This window comes from Panthera pardus, unplaced genomic scaffold (genome assembly GCF_024362965.1).
Source record: "Panthera pardus isolate Hobbes unplaced genomic scaffold, ASM2436296v1 HiC_scaffold_20, whole genome shotgun sequence".
Taxonomy (NCBI): Eukaryota; Metazoa; Chordata; class Mammalia; order Carnivora; family Felidae; genus Panthera; species Panthera pardus.
Window position 1 is genome coordinate 55917484 of NW_026526766.1, and position 19268 is coordinate 55936751.

Here is a 19268-nt window from a genome sequence, read left to right on the forward strand (position 1 = left end):
TTTGGGTATAGGGATAGGTCTCTGACTGCAGAATGGAAGATTCTGGGTCCACTGAGATGTGGCAGTGAGGGAACATCTAGGTTTGGGAGATACTGAAGAAATGTCAGCTGGAGGGACCTCCTGGGTGTGAGGTCCTTGGGCCCTCCCTGCATGGCTAGGTAGACCCGTTAGTTTGGGTGGAGGGGAGATCACCAGCTGATGTTATCTATCAGGAGGGCACTCAGGGCCACCAAAGAGAAACACTGAGATGGGGGCAGGGAGGGCTCAGGGCAGGATGACTGAGAAACTACAGCTCGGAGGGGGTTTGGCAGAGGCCTGTGTGACTGGCTCCTCACTGCCAGATCCTGCTGGGTAAGGATGCAGGAAGCAGCCTCTGGGGTGAAGAGTTTATTTACTGCTCAGCCCCCTTGTCCCCACCAGCCTGGGCTCTACCAGCAGTGGCAATCAGGATAGGTTTCAGACACAAACTCAGGGTGGATGACATAGTTGTTTCTTTGGGGGCCACCAGTCTTCTTGAAGTGACTTGTGTCCCATCTGTGGGGAGAAATGGGTCAGTTCTTTTAGACCCTCATAGGTCTGATTCCAATTCTCAGTGCTAACTGTGCCCCAACATTTGCCCCTAATACTGCCCCATGCTCTAACACTGACCTCCTGATCTTAGATTCTATTGTTAAATTTCTGATTCCCAATACACACTCCCTGACATTAATTTCTTATCTTCAAGCCCTGAACCTAGTGCTTTGATCTCTTGAGTCTAAGCCCCACTGCCAACCTGTGGACCCTTCCATGCCAGCCTCCGTGCCCTCTCATGGGGTTCTCCATTCCCTTGCCAGCTTTGACGTCCCCATGGTACTAGCGCCCCCTGGTGGTATCTTCCAATCAGTGCATCGCAGCGGACAACTGTCTCCGCGGTCCCCGCTGCGCTAAGCGCATTTGCAATGTGTTTCCGCCAGACTTACCTAAGGTTCGGACAAGGGTAGTATGACGGCGGGGGAGTTATAACAGCACATTGCATTCCGGGCCGGTGCTCGCAGGGCGATACACCCCTGGAAGAGGAAGTGTTGGGCAGGAGGACGTCGAGCCTTCTGATTTAATCCTATTCCCAAACCCACACCAAGGTTCCTAGCAGCGCTTCAGGTGTCAGTCCTATGGCTCGGAGATCCTCCCCTCCTGCCTCTTGGCCCTTCAAGACCCCACCGAAGGAAGTATCACCTCTGGGAAGACATCTGAAAGTCCCTATCCTCGTTAGGCCTCGTTTCTGCCGCCCAGGCTGGGCCATGGAGCACGGTGGACTCTGGGGAGGGCTGGGCTCCAGTCGTTGAAGACCTGGGAGCCCCCGGATCCTCTCCACTGAAGGGCAGCTATTCCAGCACTAACGGCATTTCTAAGGCTCAGGAACTTTCTCGCTCCCCCCGCCCCTCTGCCCTTGTGAGGGATGAGACTCAGCCTCGCACAATGAATCAGACTCTCTGGGAAAGGGCTGGGGGGGGGGGGGTGGCGGGGAGGGAATCACCAGGGGTTAGGAACAGGATCCAGGACCCCCCCTTCCTCTCCCAAGCTCTCTAAGACCCCCAGCGGACTTTGGAGTTCTCCCAGACTCAGCCCACTTCGACTGCCATCTGGTGCAGGGAGAAGGTTGCGCTGCAGTTAAGGTTGTAGCTGAGCTCTCGGGTCTGTTTCCTCAACAGCAACACGCTAAGTTGTCCACTTTCAGAGGTGCTCCGAGGTCAGGGCCCCTCTGGTAATGCGGTTACTATTTCCTTGCTCACATAACACGGGGCAATGACCCTGCCTGTTGTCGACAGTGACCAAGACCCAGGAACACAAGCCACTTTTTTGAGCACACATGGCACTCCGCAGGCTAGAACCTGCGTCTCCAGGACCTGGTATCCAGATAGGGAACGGAGTGTGGGAAGGGGATGCGACCGACTGGTGTGCAGAGGGTTTCTTCCTCAAAACAAAACAAAGCAAAACAAACAAAAACAAAAAACAAACAACCCTCCGCCCCCCAACCCCACAACCTTCCGGGTGGGGCCTCTAGAACAGGTACAGGAACCAGGTTGACCTTGAGCCCAGTTCGGGACGGATAGGGCCAGGAACCTGGGGGAATCTTCGTGCAGATTCTCCGGTCTCAGGGCTCAGCCCAGGCCCTGGGGCCGGAGGGCAGAACAGGACAGGGCCCAGTACGGGTTAGAGGCGGCTGCAAGTGGGGTAGGGTCTGGCATAGGGGTAGGGCAGAGCTAGAACTGGTGAGGGATAGGGCACTCACAGCTGCGGTAAACTGGACCCCCCCGGGGGGCGGGGCTTGTTCGGGAGCGGGCCCGTCTAAGGCTGGAGCTGCCCAGCGAACCTTACAGTCGGCTGCTCTGCGCACAAAGGCCGGTGGCAGCGTTCCGTGCAGGGTGCTCTGGTCACGTAGTAGTCCATCCCGCGTAGACAGTAGTGGCGGCCTGAGCAAGAGCTTTCATAACCCTGGAAGGGCAGGCGGCCCGGCAGCGGGTCCACGCACCCGCATCGGGGAGTGATCTGCGGCAGCCGCTGGTTCCGTGACAGCGAGTTCAACATATTCACCACCACCTCACGCTCTACGTCCGCGGCCCCAAGCCCAGGAGACCCAGATACAGAGTTACAGGAAAGGGAAGAGACAGGGTCAGAGACAGGAAGAGATGGAGATAAAAACAGGGACAGGTAGAGACAGGATTACACCCTCTATAGAACCTTTATCCTCTGCTCAGTCCCCTAGGTCCCATCCCACCGTCCTTCTGGTCTACCCCACCACCGACCACCATCTGTTACCGTAGGCATTGAGTCGTTCCGGCTTAGGAGGGCACTGCAAGGGCATTCCTCGAACAGCTGTCTCCATTCCAGCCTCCTGGAAGTGGCACACATGGTACCTCAAACTCTGACCTGGAAGGGTTCCTCCTTTTGGGGGTCCTCCCTGAACCTCTGGACCAGTTCCAGGCCATGTCTTCTCCTGCCCTCCAGATGATCCCCTACTCTCCCAGGCTCTGAGTGTTTAGGACTGTCACCCGGCAACGCATTTACTCTGCTTCCGGGGAGGGGAAGGGGAGGGAAGGAAGTGGAGCTGTAGGTGGACAGGTCTGGACCTGGACCTCTGCAACCCTGCCTCAGCCTTTGCCTTTGATTTTACCTCTCTTTGTCTAGCTTCTGTGTGGTTGTGTCTCGGTGTGTCTCTAATTGAGGAGAGGAAGTGTCAATACTACAATATTGCCTGTCCATCAGAATCACCTGGAGAACTTGTGAAAAATTCTGATTCTTGAGGAAGTTCTGATTCACAAGTGTTCAGTAAACCCGAGCTCAGCCATCAGCCTACAGTTGAGAACCTCTGCTCTGGCCTCCCATCCTCTCAAATTTCCTCTTTCCTCCGGCCTGGGCTCCTTCCTATCTCCTTAGAAGACTCTTCTGTATCTATCTACACTGCCACTGGGTGGCCTTGATCTCCCTCCAATTGTCAATGCTCACATCATAAAGGAGAGGAGAGTGGAGCAGGTCATTGACTTCTTGGCTAGACCTTGTGGGAAGGGGCCAGGTGGTAAGCTTCAGGAAGGTAGCAAGTCAGGGAGTGCACACTAGTTGTGTCCCCACAGAGCCCCACCAAAGCTTGGGATCCAGGGGACCAGGAATTTTTCATACAGCTCCATTCCTGGGCTCCCTTGTCCCCTAGAAGATACAAACCCTAATTTCACACTTGGGAAAGAGCCCTGGAACATTGCTGGTGGGAAAGGGATGAGGAACTAATTGGTCACTGTGGTTTATTTTCTTATTTTTTATTTTATTACATTTTTTTAAAGTTTATTTATTCTTGAGAGAGAGAGAGAGAGAGAGAGAGAGAGAGAGACAGAACATGAGCAGGAGAGGGGCAGAGAGAGAGAGAGGAGGAGACAGAATCCAAACAGGCTCCAGGCTCTGAGCTGTCAGCACAGAGCCCGACACGGGGCTCGAACTCATGCACCGTGAGATCATGACCTGAGCCAAATCTGGACTCTCAACCCACTGAGCCACCCAGGCGCCCCGTCACTGTGGTTTAAAAGGGGAGGGAGGTGTGTGTCCCAGACCCCAGGCATCTGGGTTGGTCACAGTAGATACCTTAGGTAGCTGGGGAAGGCATGTGGTATGTTTGTTCCAGCTGGTACAGTTGTAAGGTCCCATCCTCCATGTGTTATACCGGTCACCACATAGGTAGTATGGGTTGCATTTGTCTACTTGATCATAGGGGTAGAGACATAAGACATTGTTATTCCTTATTCTACCCCAGGATCCAGGTCTCCCTAGATGTTTCTCCTCTGATCCCCAGCACAAAGCTGGACTCTTACTAATATCCCTCAGGCCAGTCAAGACCAGCCTGTCCCCATATTTGGACACTGAGATGTAGGCCATTTTTCACCTAAGGCAAGCTCCTGAGTGGGGTCTGGATCCTTTGAGCTGATCACTTTGCATCCTGGCACCACCCTCTCTGAATCAGCCAGCCTGAAAATGGATCCTTCTCCCAATTCCTCCCTCTCATCTTCCACATCCAGGCTCCAAAATTTGCTTATTCTGCATCCTTAAAATCACTTGAATCTATCCCCTCTTCCAGTCCCCCATGATCTCACCTCTGTATCTCTTCAGTACCATAAGCAGGAGACAATATCATGTCGTGATTAATAGAATGAACTCCACAGACATTTGGGGTTCAAATCTCAGCTCTGCCAAATATTAGCTCTATATGACCTTGACTGAATTAATTAATTTCACTGTGTCTCAGTCTTCTCAATTTTAAAATGGGGTAATAGTACGATATACCTCACAGGGTTGTTGTGAGATTTCAGTGAGTTAATATATGTAAAAAGCTTGGAACAATGCCTGGTACATAGAAAACTATTATTACAATTAGCCTACTAACCTCCCTGTCTCCTCTTGAAATCCTAAATCCACTCTCTACATAGATTTTCACAAATGAAAATCAGACCAAGACACTTCTCTACCTAAAAATCCTTCAAAGCCCCACTCACCCAGTCATCTAAGTCTATCCTAAAGGCCATCTGTGATCTACTACCCTAACACTCTGAAAGAACACATGTGAGAGACACCAGGGAAGGAGGTGTAGGAACCCTAGAGGAAGAGCAGGTGTGTTTATGGGTGGGGCAGTGTGTTGGAATTTGGAGTTCTGGATTGGTGAGTTGGAAATACTAAGTTTGAGGTGTTTGGGGACATTCAGGTAAAGTTGACTATAATCCGATGGAGAGTGGAATTCTGGTGAGAAGTCAAGGATAGAAATAAAGAGAGTTGTCATTTAAGACATTGTTAGATAAAATGGTCTTAGGAGAGGAGTAAGGAGAGAAGAGGGCTCAGATTAGCACCCCGAGGAACCCCACATTTCCAGGATGGGGGGATAAGAGACCCAGGCAAATGAAGCATCAGAGAAGCTGAGGAAGGAAGGAATTTCAAGAAGGAAAGAGTGGTCAGAGACTGAAATGCATAGTGTAGGTCTCATAAGGTAAAAATTGAAAAGTCCCATGGATGTGGTAATTAGAACTACACAAGAGCAGTTTTAATGTTTGAGTGTAGGAGATTCAGACTCCCAATTTCAACTGGATAAATATTTATCATCAATTAATTCAATAAATACTTATTAGGCCTGATGGTGTTCTAGATGGAGGGCACAGCTGTAAATGAGACAAGACTCTGGTCTTTTGGAATGTATGGGGAGACCTCATAAACATCTAACCAAATGGGAAAGATAATTTGTCATAAGGTGTAAGAAGGAGTAAGGAAGTAGAGACACCGAGTGTAGACTATGTTTCCAAGAATCTTAGTTGAGAAGGGGAGGACTAAGGGAATTTTTAGGAAGGAAGGGATTAGAAAAGGCTTCCGGTTGAGGGGAAAGAGGTGTGCTAGGGCAGAGAGATGCAGCAGAGATGGGGACAGTGATAGAAGAGGGTCACTAAGAAGATGGGAAAAGATGGCACTGGAATATACCTGGAGGGATTTGTTTGGAGGAGGTTAATCCTCCATCTCTCTAGGGATAAGACCCAGGCATCTTCTGGTTCTTTGGCACAGGTATGAAACTCCCAAAAGTCAGGGCCTGGGTCTCCTCCTCTAGGGTCAGGAATAGGGTCAGGAACAGGGCCAGGTCAGGTGGTTGGGAGTCAAGCTGGGGTGGAGGTGATTGGAGAAGCCCAGATTATGGGTGAGGATAAAGTTGATATGGGATCAGGGTGGACATCAGGATCCAAGTTGGACTAAGGTTAAGGGTCATTGTTGAGGTCACTGAGTGGGGTCAGAGTTGAGTAAGGGGTGAGGACCTACCTTCCTCTTGACAGAGCCAGTATTTCTCAGGAAAGTAGGGGTGGCCTGCTATGGAACTCTTATAGCTGTAGTCCTGCACAGCACATTTGACCATCTTCTGCAGGGCTTCAGGATCCACGTGGCGCTGCATAGTCTGAGTCAGGCCCTGGGCAAAGGGAGAGGGGAGGAAATAGCTAGGTTCATAGAGGCTCCAGCCTTGGTGTCCTGCTGGACTCAGATACAGCCCCTATTGAGAAAGTCAGCCCAGGTGGGTCAACACTCCTCCCTATGCCAGAGGGATCCTCATGCCAGTCTTGGCCCCCTCTGCATAGTTTTTTTTTTTGTTTGAATTACACTTTGCTCCTTTCTTTCTATCTAAGGCTCAGGCTTGGAGCCAGGCATTTGTCCTCAGAGTGCTTTTCTGATGTTCTCATTTCTGTCTTTTTCTTGACTGGGAGATCTTTCAGGGAAGAGCTGGGTATTTCTGTCCTCGTTCTTCCAGACTGTGTGCTATCTGGGAGCAGGGCCTGGGTGTCCAATAGACCAATAGACCCCTGGTATAACCTGGAGCCTCGGGAAAAGCTGGCTGTCCTTGGATCCAGCTACCTTATGCAGGTATTTTGGACAGGGAGTGCTCTCTGGAAATCTGGCACCTTGAAGGATATGTAGGATGGGGCTGGAAGGACACCTAATTTAAAATTGAATTCCCTGACTCCAACTTGACCCTGAGTCTACTGTGGCTCTGATGTTGACACTGATATTACCCTTGACCCTGACATTCACTTTGCGCTAGTCCTTATCCTACCCTGACCTTTTTCCTCCTCTTGTTTGAGGCCCTGGGTCCCTCTGCTTCTTGGGGTTTACCTCATCTTAGTCTTATCTCCTACAACCCTCCCAAACCCTCTCCCAAACCCTTGTTTGGCTAGATCTGTGGAATTCCTGATTAAGACCTACCTTTGGGGCTCCCTTGTTCTCAGCTGAGGGCAGAATACCAAGTTAGTTGTGATACAGTAGATCTCTGCAAGCAGCTGTATGAAAAGGCAGCTGGGTTACAGAGGTGGGACAATCAGCAAAGTCAGAGACCAGAAAGGACTTCCTAATAGTGGGCAGCAAGGTGCTGGGATGTGGTGGACATAGTGGAAAAGCAAGGTGCTGGAAATGTGTACCCACATTTCTCCCTTATGATATGAAGGGCAAAGTCTTCTCTTGGCCAAGATTAGACCTGGTGTCCCTATTTCCCTGAAAACCTTGCAGCTGAGGGGTTTCTTGGATCTCTGTGCCCAGCTGAGGTTTTGTTTTGTGGGCAGACCCCTGCACAGTCGTACTCCATATGAGTAAAAGAGCCCCATGACTTGGCATTCCCCTGACCTTTATACATACATACATACATACATTCACACATACAGATGTAGAGCTATACAATCATACACACACACATACACATACAGAGTCATTTAAAAGAACTCATTGACATTATCAATTTTCCCTCAGAGGCTTTACTCAGATGTCTGTATTTTTTTATAGAACCATTTAAATTTTTCCCATTGATTTTTTTAAATTTTATTTTTTATTTTTTAAAATTTATATCCAAATTAGTTAGCATATAGTGAAACAATGATTTCAGGAGTAGATTCCTTAATGCCCCTTACCCATTTAGCCCATCCCCCCTCCCACAACCTCTCCAGCAACCCTCAGTTTGTTCTCCATATTTATGAGTCTCTTCTGTTTTGTCCCCCTCCCTGTTTTTATATTATTTTTGTTTCCCGTCCCCTATGGTCATCTGTTTTGTCTCTTAAAGTCCTCATATGAGTGAAGGCATACGATTTTTGTCTTTCTCTGACTAATTTCACTTAGCATAATACCCTCCAGTTCCATCCACGTAGTTGTAAGTGGCAAGATTTCATTCTTTTTGATTACTGAGTAATACTCCATTATCCATTCATCCATTGATGGACATTTGGGTTCTTTCCATACTTTGGCTATTGTTGATAGTGCTGCTATAAACATGGGAGTGCATGCGTCCCTTTGAAACAGCACACCTGTATCCCGTGGATAAATGCCTAGTAGTGCAATTGCTGGGTTGTAGGGTAGTTCTATTTTTAGTTTTTTGAGGAACCTCCATACTGTTTTCCAGAGTGGCTGCACCAGCTTGCATTCCCACCAACAATGCAAAAGAGATCCTCTTTCTCCACATCCTCACCAACATCTGTTGTTGCCTGAGTTGTTAATGTTAGCCATTCTGACAGGTGTGAGGTGGTAACTCATTGTGGTTTTGATTTGTATTTCCCGGATGATGAGTGGTGTGGAGCATTTTTTCATGTGTCGGTTGGCCATCTGGATGTCTTCTTTGGAGAAGTGTCTATTCATGTCTTTTTCCCATTTCTTCACTGGACTATTTGTTTTTTGGGTGTTGAGTTTGATAAGTTCTTTATAGATTTTGGATACTAACCCTTTATCTGTCATTTGCAAATATCTTCTCCCATTCTGTCAGTTGCCTTTTAGTTTTGCTGATTGTTTCCTTCGCTGTGCAGAAACTTTTTATTTTGATGAGGTCCCAGTAGTTCAATTTTGCTTTTGTTTCCCTTGCCTCCAGAGACGTGTTGAGTAATAAGTTGCTGTGGTCAAGATCAAAGAGGTTTTTACCTGCTTTCTCCTCGAGGATTTTGAAGGCTTCCTGTCTTAAATTGAGGTCTTTCATCCATTTGAGTTTTTGTGTATGGTGTAGGAAAGTGATTCAGGTTCATTCTTCTGCATGTCGCTGTCTAGTTTTCCCAGCACCACTTGCTGAAGAACCTGTCATTATTCCATTGGATATTCTTTCCTGCTTTGTCAAAAATTAGTTGGCCATATGTTTGTGGGTCCATCTCTGGGTTCTCTATTGTGTTCCATTGATCTGAGTGTCTGTTCTTGTGCTCATACCATACTGTCTTGATGATTACAGATCTGTAGTATAGCTTGAAGTCTGGGATTGTGATGCCTCCTGCTTTGGTGTTCTTTTTCAAGATTGCTTTGGCTATTTGGGGTCTTTCCTGATTCCGTATCAATTTTAGGATTATTTGTTCTAGCTCTGTGAAGAATCCTGGTGTTACTTTGATAGGGATTGCATTGAATATGTAGATTGCTTTGGGTAGTATCAACATTTTAACAATATTTGTTCTTCCTATTCAGGAGCATGGAATCTTTTTCCATTTTTTTTTTTGTGCCTTCTTCAATTTCTTTCATAATCTTTCTATAGTTTTCAGTGTATAGATTTTTCACCTCTTTGGTTAGATTTATTCCTAGGTATTTTATGGTTTTTTGTGCAACTGTAAATGGGATCGATTCCTTGATTTCTCTTTCTGTCACTTCATTGTTGGTGTACAGGAATGCAACCGATTTCTGTGCATTGATTTTATATCCTGCCACTTTGCTGAGTTCATGGATCAGTTCTAGCAGTTTTTGGTGGAATCTTTTGAGTTTTCCATATAGAGTAACATATCATCTGTGAAGAGTGAAAGTTTGACCTCCTCCTGGCGGATTTGGATGCCTTTTATTTCTTTGTGTTGTCTGATTGCTGAGGCTAAGACTTCCAATACTATGTTGAATAACAGTGGCAAGAGTGGACATCCCTGTCTTGTTCCTCAGTTTTTCCCCATTGAGGATGATATTAGCGTTGGGTCGTTCATATATGGCTTTTATGATCTCGAGGTATGCTCCTTCTATCCCTACTTTCTTGAGGGTTTTTATCAAGAAAGGATGCTGTATTTTGTCAAATGCTTTCTCTGCATCTATTGAGAGGATCATATGGTTCTTGTCCTTTCTTTTATTGATGTGATGAATCACGTTAATTGTTTTGCAGATATTGAACCAACCCTGCATCCCAGTTATAAATCCCGCTTGGTCGTGGTGAATAATTTTTTTTATGTATTGTTGAATCCGGTTGGCTAATATCTTGTTGAGGATTTTTGCATCCATGTTCATCAGGGAAGATGTGTGTATTTTTGATTGTCTACTCATGTTTATGAGTGGGAGACTAAAAAAGCTTACTGGAGGCTTTGAGCTGTGGGTGGGCTTTATCAACCATGAGAATCATTGTAGGATGGCTTGGCTAAACTACTTTTGTCAAATTCTGTCAGTATCTGTAGGTCTTTCCTCTTGGGCTGATCAGATCTTTCATAAGAGACTCAATCTCTAGCCTGCAGGTGGTGACCTAGGCTGCCAGTGTTCTGAGAACCTAGTGGAGAAGAGAGGTGCTGGGGGTTTTAGGATTCAGTATGTAGAGGTTCACCTGTTTTCAATATGGTACCCTGCTCTCAACTGGGCCTGAGATCCTCACCAAAAGATAAGCTTTCTAACTTTTGCAGAGGTGGGGCAGGCAGTCACCCCATGGCATGGAATAGAAGAGGGGATTAGTGGGTTTAGCTGGGGTTTTTTTTTTTGAGAGAGAGAGAGAGGTAGAGGGGCAGAGGGAGAGAGAGAATCCCAAGCAGGCTCCATGCCCAGCACAGAACCTGAAGTGGGGCTCAATCCTATGACCCTGGGATCATAGCCTGAGCTGAAATCAAGAGATGCTAAACCAACTGAGCCACCCAGATGCCCCGGGTTTAACTGCTTCTTAAATGGCTTTCAAAACATCCTTATTTTAGCCTTGGTTCTTTCCCATCTTCAGTTACAGAGAAGCCTAGTATTACCAATTCCTGAGCTTTTTTGAAAATTCTGCAGTTTTAATTTGAATTATGTCTTGTGTTCCCTTCTGCTGGCTTGGATTCCGCTTTCTCAGATCTGCTGTCAGGTACTACTTATTTATTGTACTTTCAAGCCTCTGAAATTTTGCTACCATTGTCCCTTCTGTCTCTTACTACTCTTGTGAGTTTATGTGTTAAACTCCATTTACAGGAGTTTTAGAGAGTTTCAGGAGAGAGTCAAAATACATATGTAAATTTTAGCCCAGACAATTATAGTTGTATATTCCATGTACTAATCCTTTGTCAATTACATGTTGCAAATATTTTCTTTCTGTGGCTTGTATCTTCATTTTCTTTATAGTGTCTTTTAATGAACAGAAGTTCTTAATTTTAACATATATGAATTTATTAATCTCTTCTTTTATGTAGTACTTTTGTAACTTAAGAAATACAATCATACTCTAAGATAATGGAGATAATGTCCTATATTTTCTTCTAAAAGCTATAGTTTTACTTTCTATATTTAAGCCTTTAATCTGTCAGGAATTGCTATTGGAGTTGGGTGTGAGTTAGGAATCAGTTTTCTTTTTATCCTTATGGACAACCGATTGTCTCATTGAATAGTCTATCTCTCCCCCATCCACTGATTTGTAATGCTACCCCAAGTGTGATATATCTTTTCCCATAGCTTTACTTTCAATCATCTCTGTTGTATATCGTTCCCATATATATTTATATATGGCTCCGTATCTGATCTGTTTCATTCTTTATCAATCAATTTGGCTGTCCCTACAGTAATACTATGCTTTATAAATTTCTATAGCTTAGTAATAATACTACTTTCTGATTGGGCAAATCTCCTCCTTCTCTGGTGTGTTTTAGTTATTTCTGGGGCCTCTGCTTTTCTCTATAAATTTCAATTTTTTTAAAAGTCATCTCTATACCCAAGGTGGGATTTGAACTCATGACCTCAAGATCAAGAGTTGTATTCTCTACTGACTGAGCCAGACAGGCACCCCTCTATAAATTTTAGAAACAGCTTTTCAAAGTCTTCAAAAAATACTGTTGAGAATTGCTTTGAATTTTTATGTTGGTCATTCTTCCAATCCAAAAACATGTTATACTTCTCCATTTATTTATATTCTTAAGTATTAAAAGTTTTATATTATCCATATAGTTTTATACACAGATTTATTTCTACTTACTTTTGTTTCTTCTTGCTAGAATGATATACATATATGTATGTATCTGTGTATATATCTTTTAATTTTTATTTAGAAATATTTATTTTTGAGAGAGAGAGAGAGAGAGAGAGAGAGAAAGCATGAGTGAGGGAGGGGCAGAGAGACAGGGAGAGAGAGAAACCCAAGCAGGCTCCACGCTGTCAGCACAGAGCTTGATGGGGGGCTTGATCTCATGAACGGTGAGATCATGATCTGAGCCAAAATCAAGAGTCAGATGCTTAACCTACTGATCCACCCAGGCACCCCTATATAGATATATATTTTAAATTATGCTTCCTGGGGCTCCTGGCTGCCTCTGTAGGAAAAGCACACCACTCTGGATCTTGGGGTCATGAGTTTGATCCACAAGTTGGGTGTAGAGATTACTTAAGATGAATAAATACATGAAAATTTTTAAAAAATAAAACAAAATAAAATAATGCTTTCTAAATATTTGCTGTTAATGTAGAGAAATGTCAAAAAAAAGAAATGTCATTGACTTTTTATCTTATATTCACCCAACTTTCTAAATTCTTATTCTAATAATACAACTGTATCATCTGTAAATAATAAGGTTGTTGTATTCCTTTCTTACCTTTGCATCTTACATGATATTGTTTTCCAATATGCAACTTATCTCATGTTGTTTTCCAAATTTTGGCTCTTTTCTTAAATTTAACAAATTAAAAATCACAATTATTTTCATTGACATTGGTTGCTTAAATTTATCTTATGTTTACTAATTTCTTAGCTCACCATTCTTTTTTGCATCTCGGACCTTCCTTATGTGATCACTTTCCTTCTCCCCAAAGTACGGCCTTTAGAAGTTCTTTTATTACAGGTCTGATGGTAGTAAACACTTTAGTTTTTGTTTGCCTGTAAATATCTTTATCTTACTTTTATTCTTGAAGGAAGAGAATTTGAAAATAATTTTCCTCTGCCTGTTTTTAAGGTCATCTCTTAAGCTGGTGTTACGAAGTTCCACTGTGAGGTACCAGAGTGTGAAATTCCTTTTATTTAATTCTATATCTGTGGATTCATTTCTTTCATTAGTTCTGGAAAATTTGGAGCCTTTTTCTCTTCAGATAATGCCTATTTTCCTTTCTGCTCTTTCCTTCTGAGACTCTGAGTAGATGTGTATGGGATCTTCTTCTGTCTTTTCATATTGCTTAATGTTTCTTTTATATTTTTTAACACTGGGTCTCTGTGCTGCATTCTGGGAAATTTCTTTTGCTCTTTCATTTCACTGACATTTAAAAACATTTCTTTTTAAATTCCAGTTAGTTAACATACAGTGTTGTATTATTTTCATGTGTACTTTATAGTGATTCAACAATTCTGTATATCACCCAGTGCTCATTCCAACAAGTACACTCCTTAATCCCTATCATCTATTTAACCCATCCCTCAACCCACCTCACCTCTGATAACTATCAGTTTGTTCTCTATAGTTAAGAGTCTGTTTCTTGGTTTCTTTCTCTCTCTCTTTTTTCCTCTTTGCTCATTTGTTTTGTTTCTTAGATTCCACATGAGTTAAACCATGGTATTTGTTTTTATTTCACTTAGCATTATACCCTCTAGCTCTATCCATATCATTATAAATGGCAAGGTTTCACTCTTTTTTATTGGCTGAATAATATTCCATTGTATATATATATATATATATACACCATATCTTCATTCATCAGTCGATGGAAACTTGGGCTGCTTCCATATCTTGGCTATTGTAAATAATGTGCTATAAACATAGAGCTGCACGTATCCCTTTGAATTAGCATTTTTGTGTTCTTTGGGTAAATACCTAGTAGTGTGATTGCTGGATCATTGGGTAGTTCTATTTTTAATTTTTTAAGGAACCTCTACAGTGGCTGTACCAGTTTGCATTCCCATCAATGGTGTCAGAGGGTTCTCATTTTTCCACATCTTCACCAACCCCTGTTGTTTCTTGTGTTGTTGATTTTAGTCATTCTGATAGGCGTGAAGTAATAGCTCATTGTAGTTTTGATTTGCATTTCCCTGATGGTAAGTGATAATGAACACCTTTTCATGTGTCTGTTGGCCATCTGTATGTCTTCCTTAGAGAAATATTTGTTCTTGTCTTCTGCCCATTTAAAAATTGGATTATTTCTTTTGTGGGTGAGTTTTAAAAGTTCTTTATATATTTTAGATATTAACTCTTTATTGGATATGTCATTTGCAAATACCTTCTCCCATTCTGTAGGTTGCCTTTAAATTTTTTTAAATTAATTAAATTTTTTTGAAAAGTTTATTCATTTACTTTGAGAGAGAGAGCTGAGGAGGGGCAGAGAGAGGGGGAGAGAGAGAATCCCAAGCTGGCTCCACACTGCCAGTGCAGAACTGTACTCAGGGCTTGATCCCACAAACCATGAGATCATGACTTGAACCAAAACCAAGAGTCTGAAGCTTAACTGACTGAGTCACTGAGGCATCTCCTGTAAGGTTTCCTTTTAGTTTTGTTGATTGTTTCCTTGCCATGCAGAAGCTTTTTATTTTGATGTAGACCTAATAGTTTACTTTTGCTTTTGTTTCCCTCACCTCAGGAGACATATCTAGAAAAAAATTGCTACAGGCAACGTTAGAGGTTACTACCTGTGTACTCTTCTAGGATTTTTATGGTTTCAGGTCACACATTTATGTTTTAATCCACTTGAACTTTTTGTGTATAGAAAGTGGTACAGTTTCTTTCTGTTCCATGTTGATGTCCCATTTTCCCAACACCAGTTGTCGAAGAGACTTCCATTTTCCATTGGATATTCTTTCCTGCTTTATCAAAGATTAATTGACCATATAGTTGTGAGTTTATCTCTGGGTTTTCTATTCTGTTCTATTGTTTTGTGTCTATTTTTGTGCCAGCACCATACTGTTTGGATTACTACAGCTTTTTAAAAAATGTTCATTTATTTTGAGAGAGATAGAGCCAGCACAAGCAGGGGGAGGGGCAGAGAGCTAGGGAGAGAGAGAATCCCAAGCAGGCTCCACACTGTCAGCACAGAGCCCACCGTGGGGCTTGAACCCACGAACCATGAGATCATGACCTGAGTCGAAACCAAGAGTCAGTCAACCAATGGACTGAGCCACCCAGGTGCCCCTGATTACTACAGTTTTTAATATAATTTGAAGTCTGGAATTGTGATGCCTCCAGCTTGGTTTTCTTTTTTAAAATTGCTTTCGCTATTTGCGGTCTTTTGTGGTTTCATACAAATTTTAGAATTGTTTATTCTAGTTCTATGAAAAATGCTGTTGGTATTTTGATAGGGATTGCATTAAATCCTGCTTTGGATTGCTTTGGATAGTGGAGACATTTTAACAATATTTGTTCTAATCCATGAGCATGGAATGTCTTTCTGTTTCTGTCATTTCACTGATGCTCTTCAACTGTGTCTAATCTGCCCTTTGACCCATCCACTGAGTTTTTGGTTTTTTATTTTTATTTGAGTTTTTGGTTTTAACACGTATATTTTTTATTTCTAAAATTTCCATTTGGTTCTTTTTTACATTTGTCTGGTCTTTAAAAAATATAATCACTTGTTGCTTGCTCATTTTGATGATTTCATTTTTTTAATGAATTTTTTTAATGTTTATTTATTTTTGAAGGAGAGAGAGACAGAGCATGAGTGGGGAAGGGCAGAGAGAGAAGGAGACACGGAATCCGAAACAGGCTCCAGGCTCTGAGCTGTCAGCACAGAGCCTGACGCAGGGCTCGAACTCACGAGCTATGAGATCATGACCTGAGCTGAAGTCGGGCACTTAACTGCCGGAGCCACCCAAGCGCCCCATCATATTTTATTTTTAATATTTCATAATAATTATTTTGTATTCTTTAACTGTTAATGCAATATCTGAAGTCCTTGGTGGTTTTAGTCTGTTATCTGTTGTTTCTGCTGTCATATGGTGGTTTGTTTCCTTTTATCTCTTATTGTGCACTCAGATTTGATTGACTTTACTCTGATATTTGGAAGCCTACATTCAGGATATTTTCCACTACAGAAGATATACATTCATCATGTGTGCATGTGTGTGTGTATGTGTATTGTGGGGGAAGGGACCCAGAGATCACTAAATTTTCTGGTTCAGTTTGGAGTTTAAGATTTAGTTTCTTCACCTTTCAGCTAGCTTATAAACTCCTGCTTATAGGGCTGATATTGGCATTCATCCTCAGGGCCTCCTTCTAAGTATACTTACCACTCATCTCCATGAAAGTCCAAAACAACATAAAAACTGTTATGCAAGACCTAGTCGTTTTGAAGCAGGAGGGCCCTTTAGAGTTTCTAGTTCACCATACTACCAGAAGGAGAAGCCTTTCCTTCATTTTTAATCTCATTGCTGTCTGGATTTCACACCTCTCCACTCACTGAAGCTGTCTGGCCAGATTACTAAGGGTTACTACATCCAAGAGATCCACATCTGTGTCGACATTTGACTCTGACCTTTGTCTAATAATGCTGTCTTTGTTGGTTTCTCGTTGGTTTTCCTCCTATCACCCAGTCTCCTTTTATGGCTCTTCTTCCTTTACTTTCCACTTAAACAATCAATATTCTCTGAAGTCCACCCTTGACCTCCTTCTTACTTTTCCTTGGCAATCTCATTCACTCCTATGACTTTAGCTACCATGGTATGTTGATTTCAAAATCTGTATCTGTAGGCCAAACCTCTTCCCTTTGCTTCACATAAGTATATCCAACTACTCACCAGATATCTCTTGGAAGTCCTTGAATATTTTTGTCCCAAAATGAACTCTGAATCTCTTTTTAATCTGCAATTCCAAATCTCAGTTGATAGAACTACTCCTCCAGTTGCCAGAGCCCCAAACCCAGGAGTATTCCTTATCTGTCCTCTCTTCCTTATATCTAGATGGTGACCAAAAGCTGTTCTACTTTTTAAAATGCCCTCCTATTGAATGTCAAAAAGCAGGCAGGCACTCTCATATTTTTCTGATGGGCACGTAAATCATTATAACCCTTATTATAGCAATTTGAAGTGTGTATCAAAGGTTTTTGAAGTGTGTATATCATTTCCCCCAACAATTTCATGTTTGAGAATTTATCCTAAGAAAATAGTTGAAGTCTACAGATGTACACAAACGGTTATACTAGCAAAATTTTATAAATAATATAAATTTCCAATAAGATTCCTTAAATATATTTTGGTACATTCATAAAATAAAATACCATAGAGTCATTAAAATGACATTATAGAATATTTTTACACAAGAAAATGTACCTGGATATGTGGTTATGTGAAAAGAGCAAGATTCAAAATGTTAGTATACAATGTGACACCATTTCCATAAAAGATATTCACTTCCTGAAAGGGCATATAATAATAAATTAACAATGGTTAATTTGGATAGTGAGATTATAGGCCTTTCTGCTTTGTGCTTGTCTGAGTTATCCCAATTTTCTGCATTGAGCATGTATTTATTTTATAAACATTATTTTAAAAATTCTCTCCTATTAAAAAAATTCCTTTTTCACTGTCACAGTCTCTCCTTATCTCTCACCTATACCCTCCTCCTTCATCCTTCACCGCCTCACTGTGAGCCTAGCCCTGAGCCCCAACTCTGCCTCCAAATCTCCTACCACTGTGGCTCCTCTCACCATAGGCTAGCCTCTCTCTCTGCTCCGGTTCTTAATTCCTGGTGGATTCCTGTCTCTAGGTTGCCCTTTCCCATAACTCTTTTCTGCTGGAAGCCTCCTCCTTCAGTATCTTTTAGTAGACCTGCCCAGGAATGCTTTCCCCTTTCCAGCTCTTGTACCAGTACATCCACTGGGCAACCCTACTTTGTTTCCTTGTTTGCTGAGAGCTCTTCAAAGGCACAGCCTGGGCTTTCATTGTTGTATCTGCATTGTGCCTGGCACATGTAGATACTCACCATTTGTTGGATGGTACACACAGATAAATTCTCTTAAGCAGAGTCACAAGTAGACTCACAGATCTTGTCTCCATCTTGTGAAAGCAGCACAGACCCACTTGACCACTTACCTTCAAGCACAGACATACAGACACAAGAAGATTGTGATACATATTCATGAAAACATGCCTATAGCACATTTCCTGGCATATCCCACAGGCAGCCTTAGGGCCTTTGCATTTTCTGATCACTCTGCCTGGAACCCTATTCTTTGAGCTCTTCACAGAGCTAGTTCTTCTCTCTTACCTTTCCAGTCTCAGTTCAATGTCACCACGAGAAAGAGCTCTTCCATGACCTCTCTAAGTAGTTCTGCCTGGTTACTTTCTATTTCCATTAATCTGTTTATTTCCTACATAGCATTTTGGATAATTTATAAAACTTGTTTATTTCTTGATAATTATCTATCTTTCCCCTCCTCTGTTGGGGTAACAGGGCACCATGAGGGCAGAATTTGTACTATTTTATATATTATTATAAATTCCATGACTAGGCAAATGAATAAAACACACACATGTGTGTGTATGCACACACACACACACACACACACACACACAGCTACAAATAATTACAAACACATAATGACAACCACACACTACCAGTCATTCAGACACACATGACCATACACTCTGGCCTGCCAGCCCACCCAGCCCCCACTTACCGGGGTCACAAACTTGTTGGCTTCCCAGGCCCACAGAGGTGGGTCTTTATAGACCTCCTTGATAGAGGTTGGAGCCCTGTAGGAGTCACTGTAGGTGCTGATGGGGGTCTTGGTCTTACGGGAGAAGAGGAACATAGTGAGGTCTAGGGGATGTCGTGGTGGGCTTTACCTACCAAGGACTCCTGTAAGACATCAGTGACCTCCACCCCCTCCCAGATAGCCCACACCTCCAACCCCGGCAGGTGCCGCTAGCTGCTGTGACCCCTCCTATGGAGGATCTCTCAGCTTCTCTCCCCTACAACCTTACTGCTCCTACCCCACCCTGCTTTCCCCTCTAGGATGGGCACTGCCCATTATGATATCACCTGGCTCAGCCCCATCCCTGGAGAGGTGAGGAGATCCAATTCCCTTCCCACCCCCAGCCTCTTACTGCCTCAAGCCTCTTTATTTATTTATTTAAAAAAAATTTTTTAACGTTTATTTATTTTTGAGACAGAGAGAGA

General features: G+C 43.1%; 1 protein-coding gene across 5 annotated transcripts; it reads right to left on the reverse strand.

Moving 5' to 3' along the window:
* Nucleotides 1–374: 374 nt before the first annotated feature.
* On the reverse strand, nt 375–19104 carry CUNH9orf24 (chromosome unknown C9orf24 homolog). 5 transcript variants are annotated; one of them, XM_019424123.2, is made up of 7 exons: nt 18766–19104; nt 6310–6454; nt 4108–4223; nt 2797–2872; nt 2356–2585; nt 960–1046; nt 375–534 (listed from the first exon to the last, which is right to left on the reverse strand). In XM_019424123.2, exons 1-6 carry the CDS (start codon nt 18898–18900, stop codon nt 960–962), a joined length of 789 nt encoding a protein of 262 aa, XP_019279668.2. In that variant the 5' UTR covers nt 18901–19104; the 3' UTR covers nt 375–534. The 5 variants fall into 5 exon arrangements, with proteins under 5 accessions (XP_019279668.2, XP_019279665.2, XP_019279666.2 ...); XM_019424120.2 differs by having other exon boundaries at nt 2351–2585; nt 18766–19101; XM_019424121.2 differs by having other exon boundaries at nt 2351–2585; nt 4108–4220; nt 18766–19098.
* Nucleotides 19105–19268: the final 164 nt, after the last annotated feature.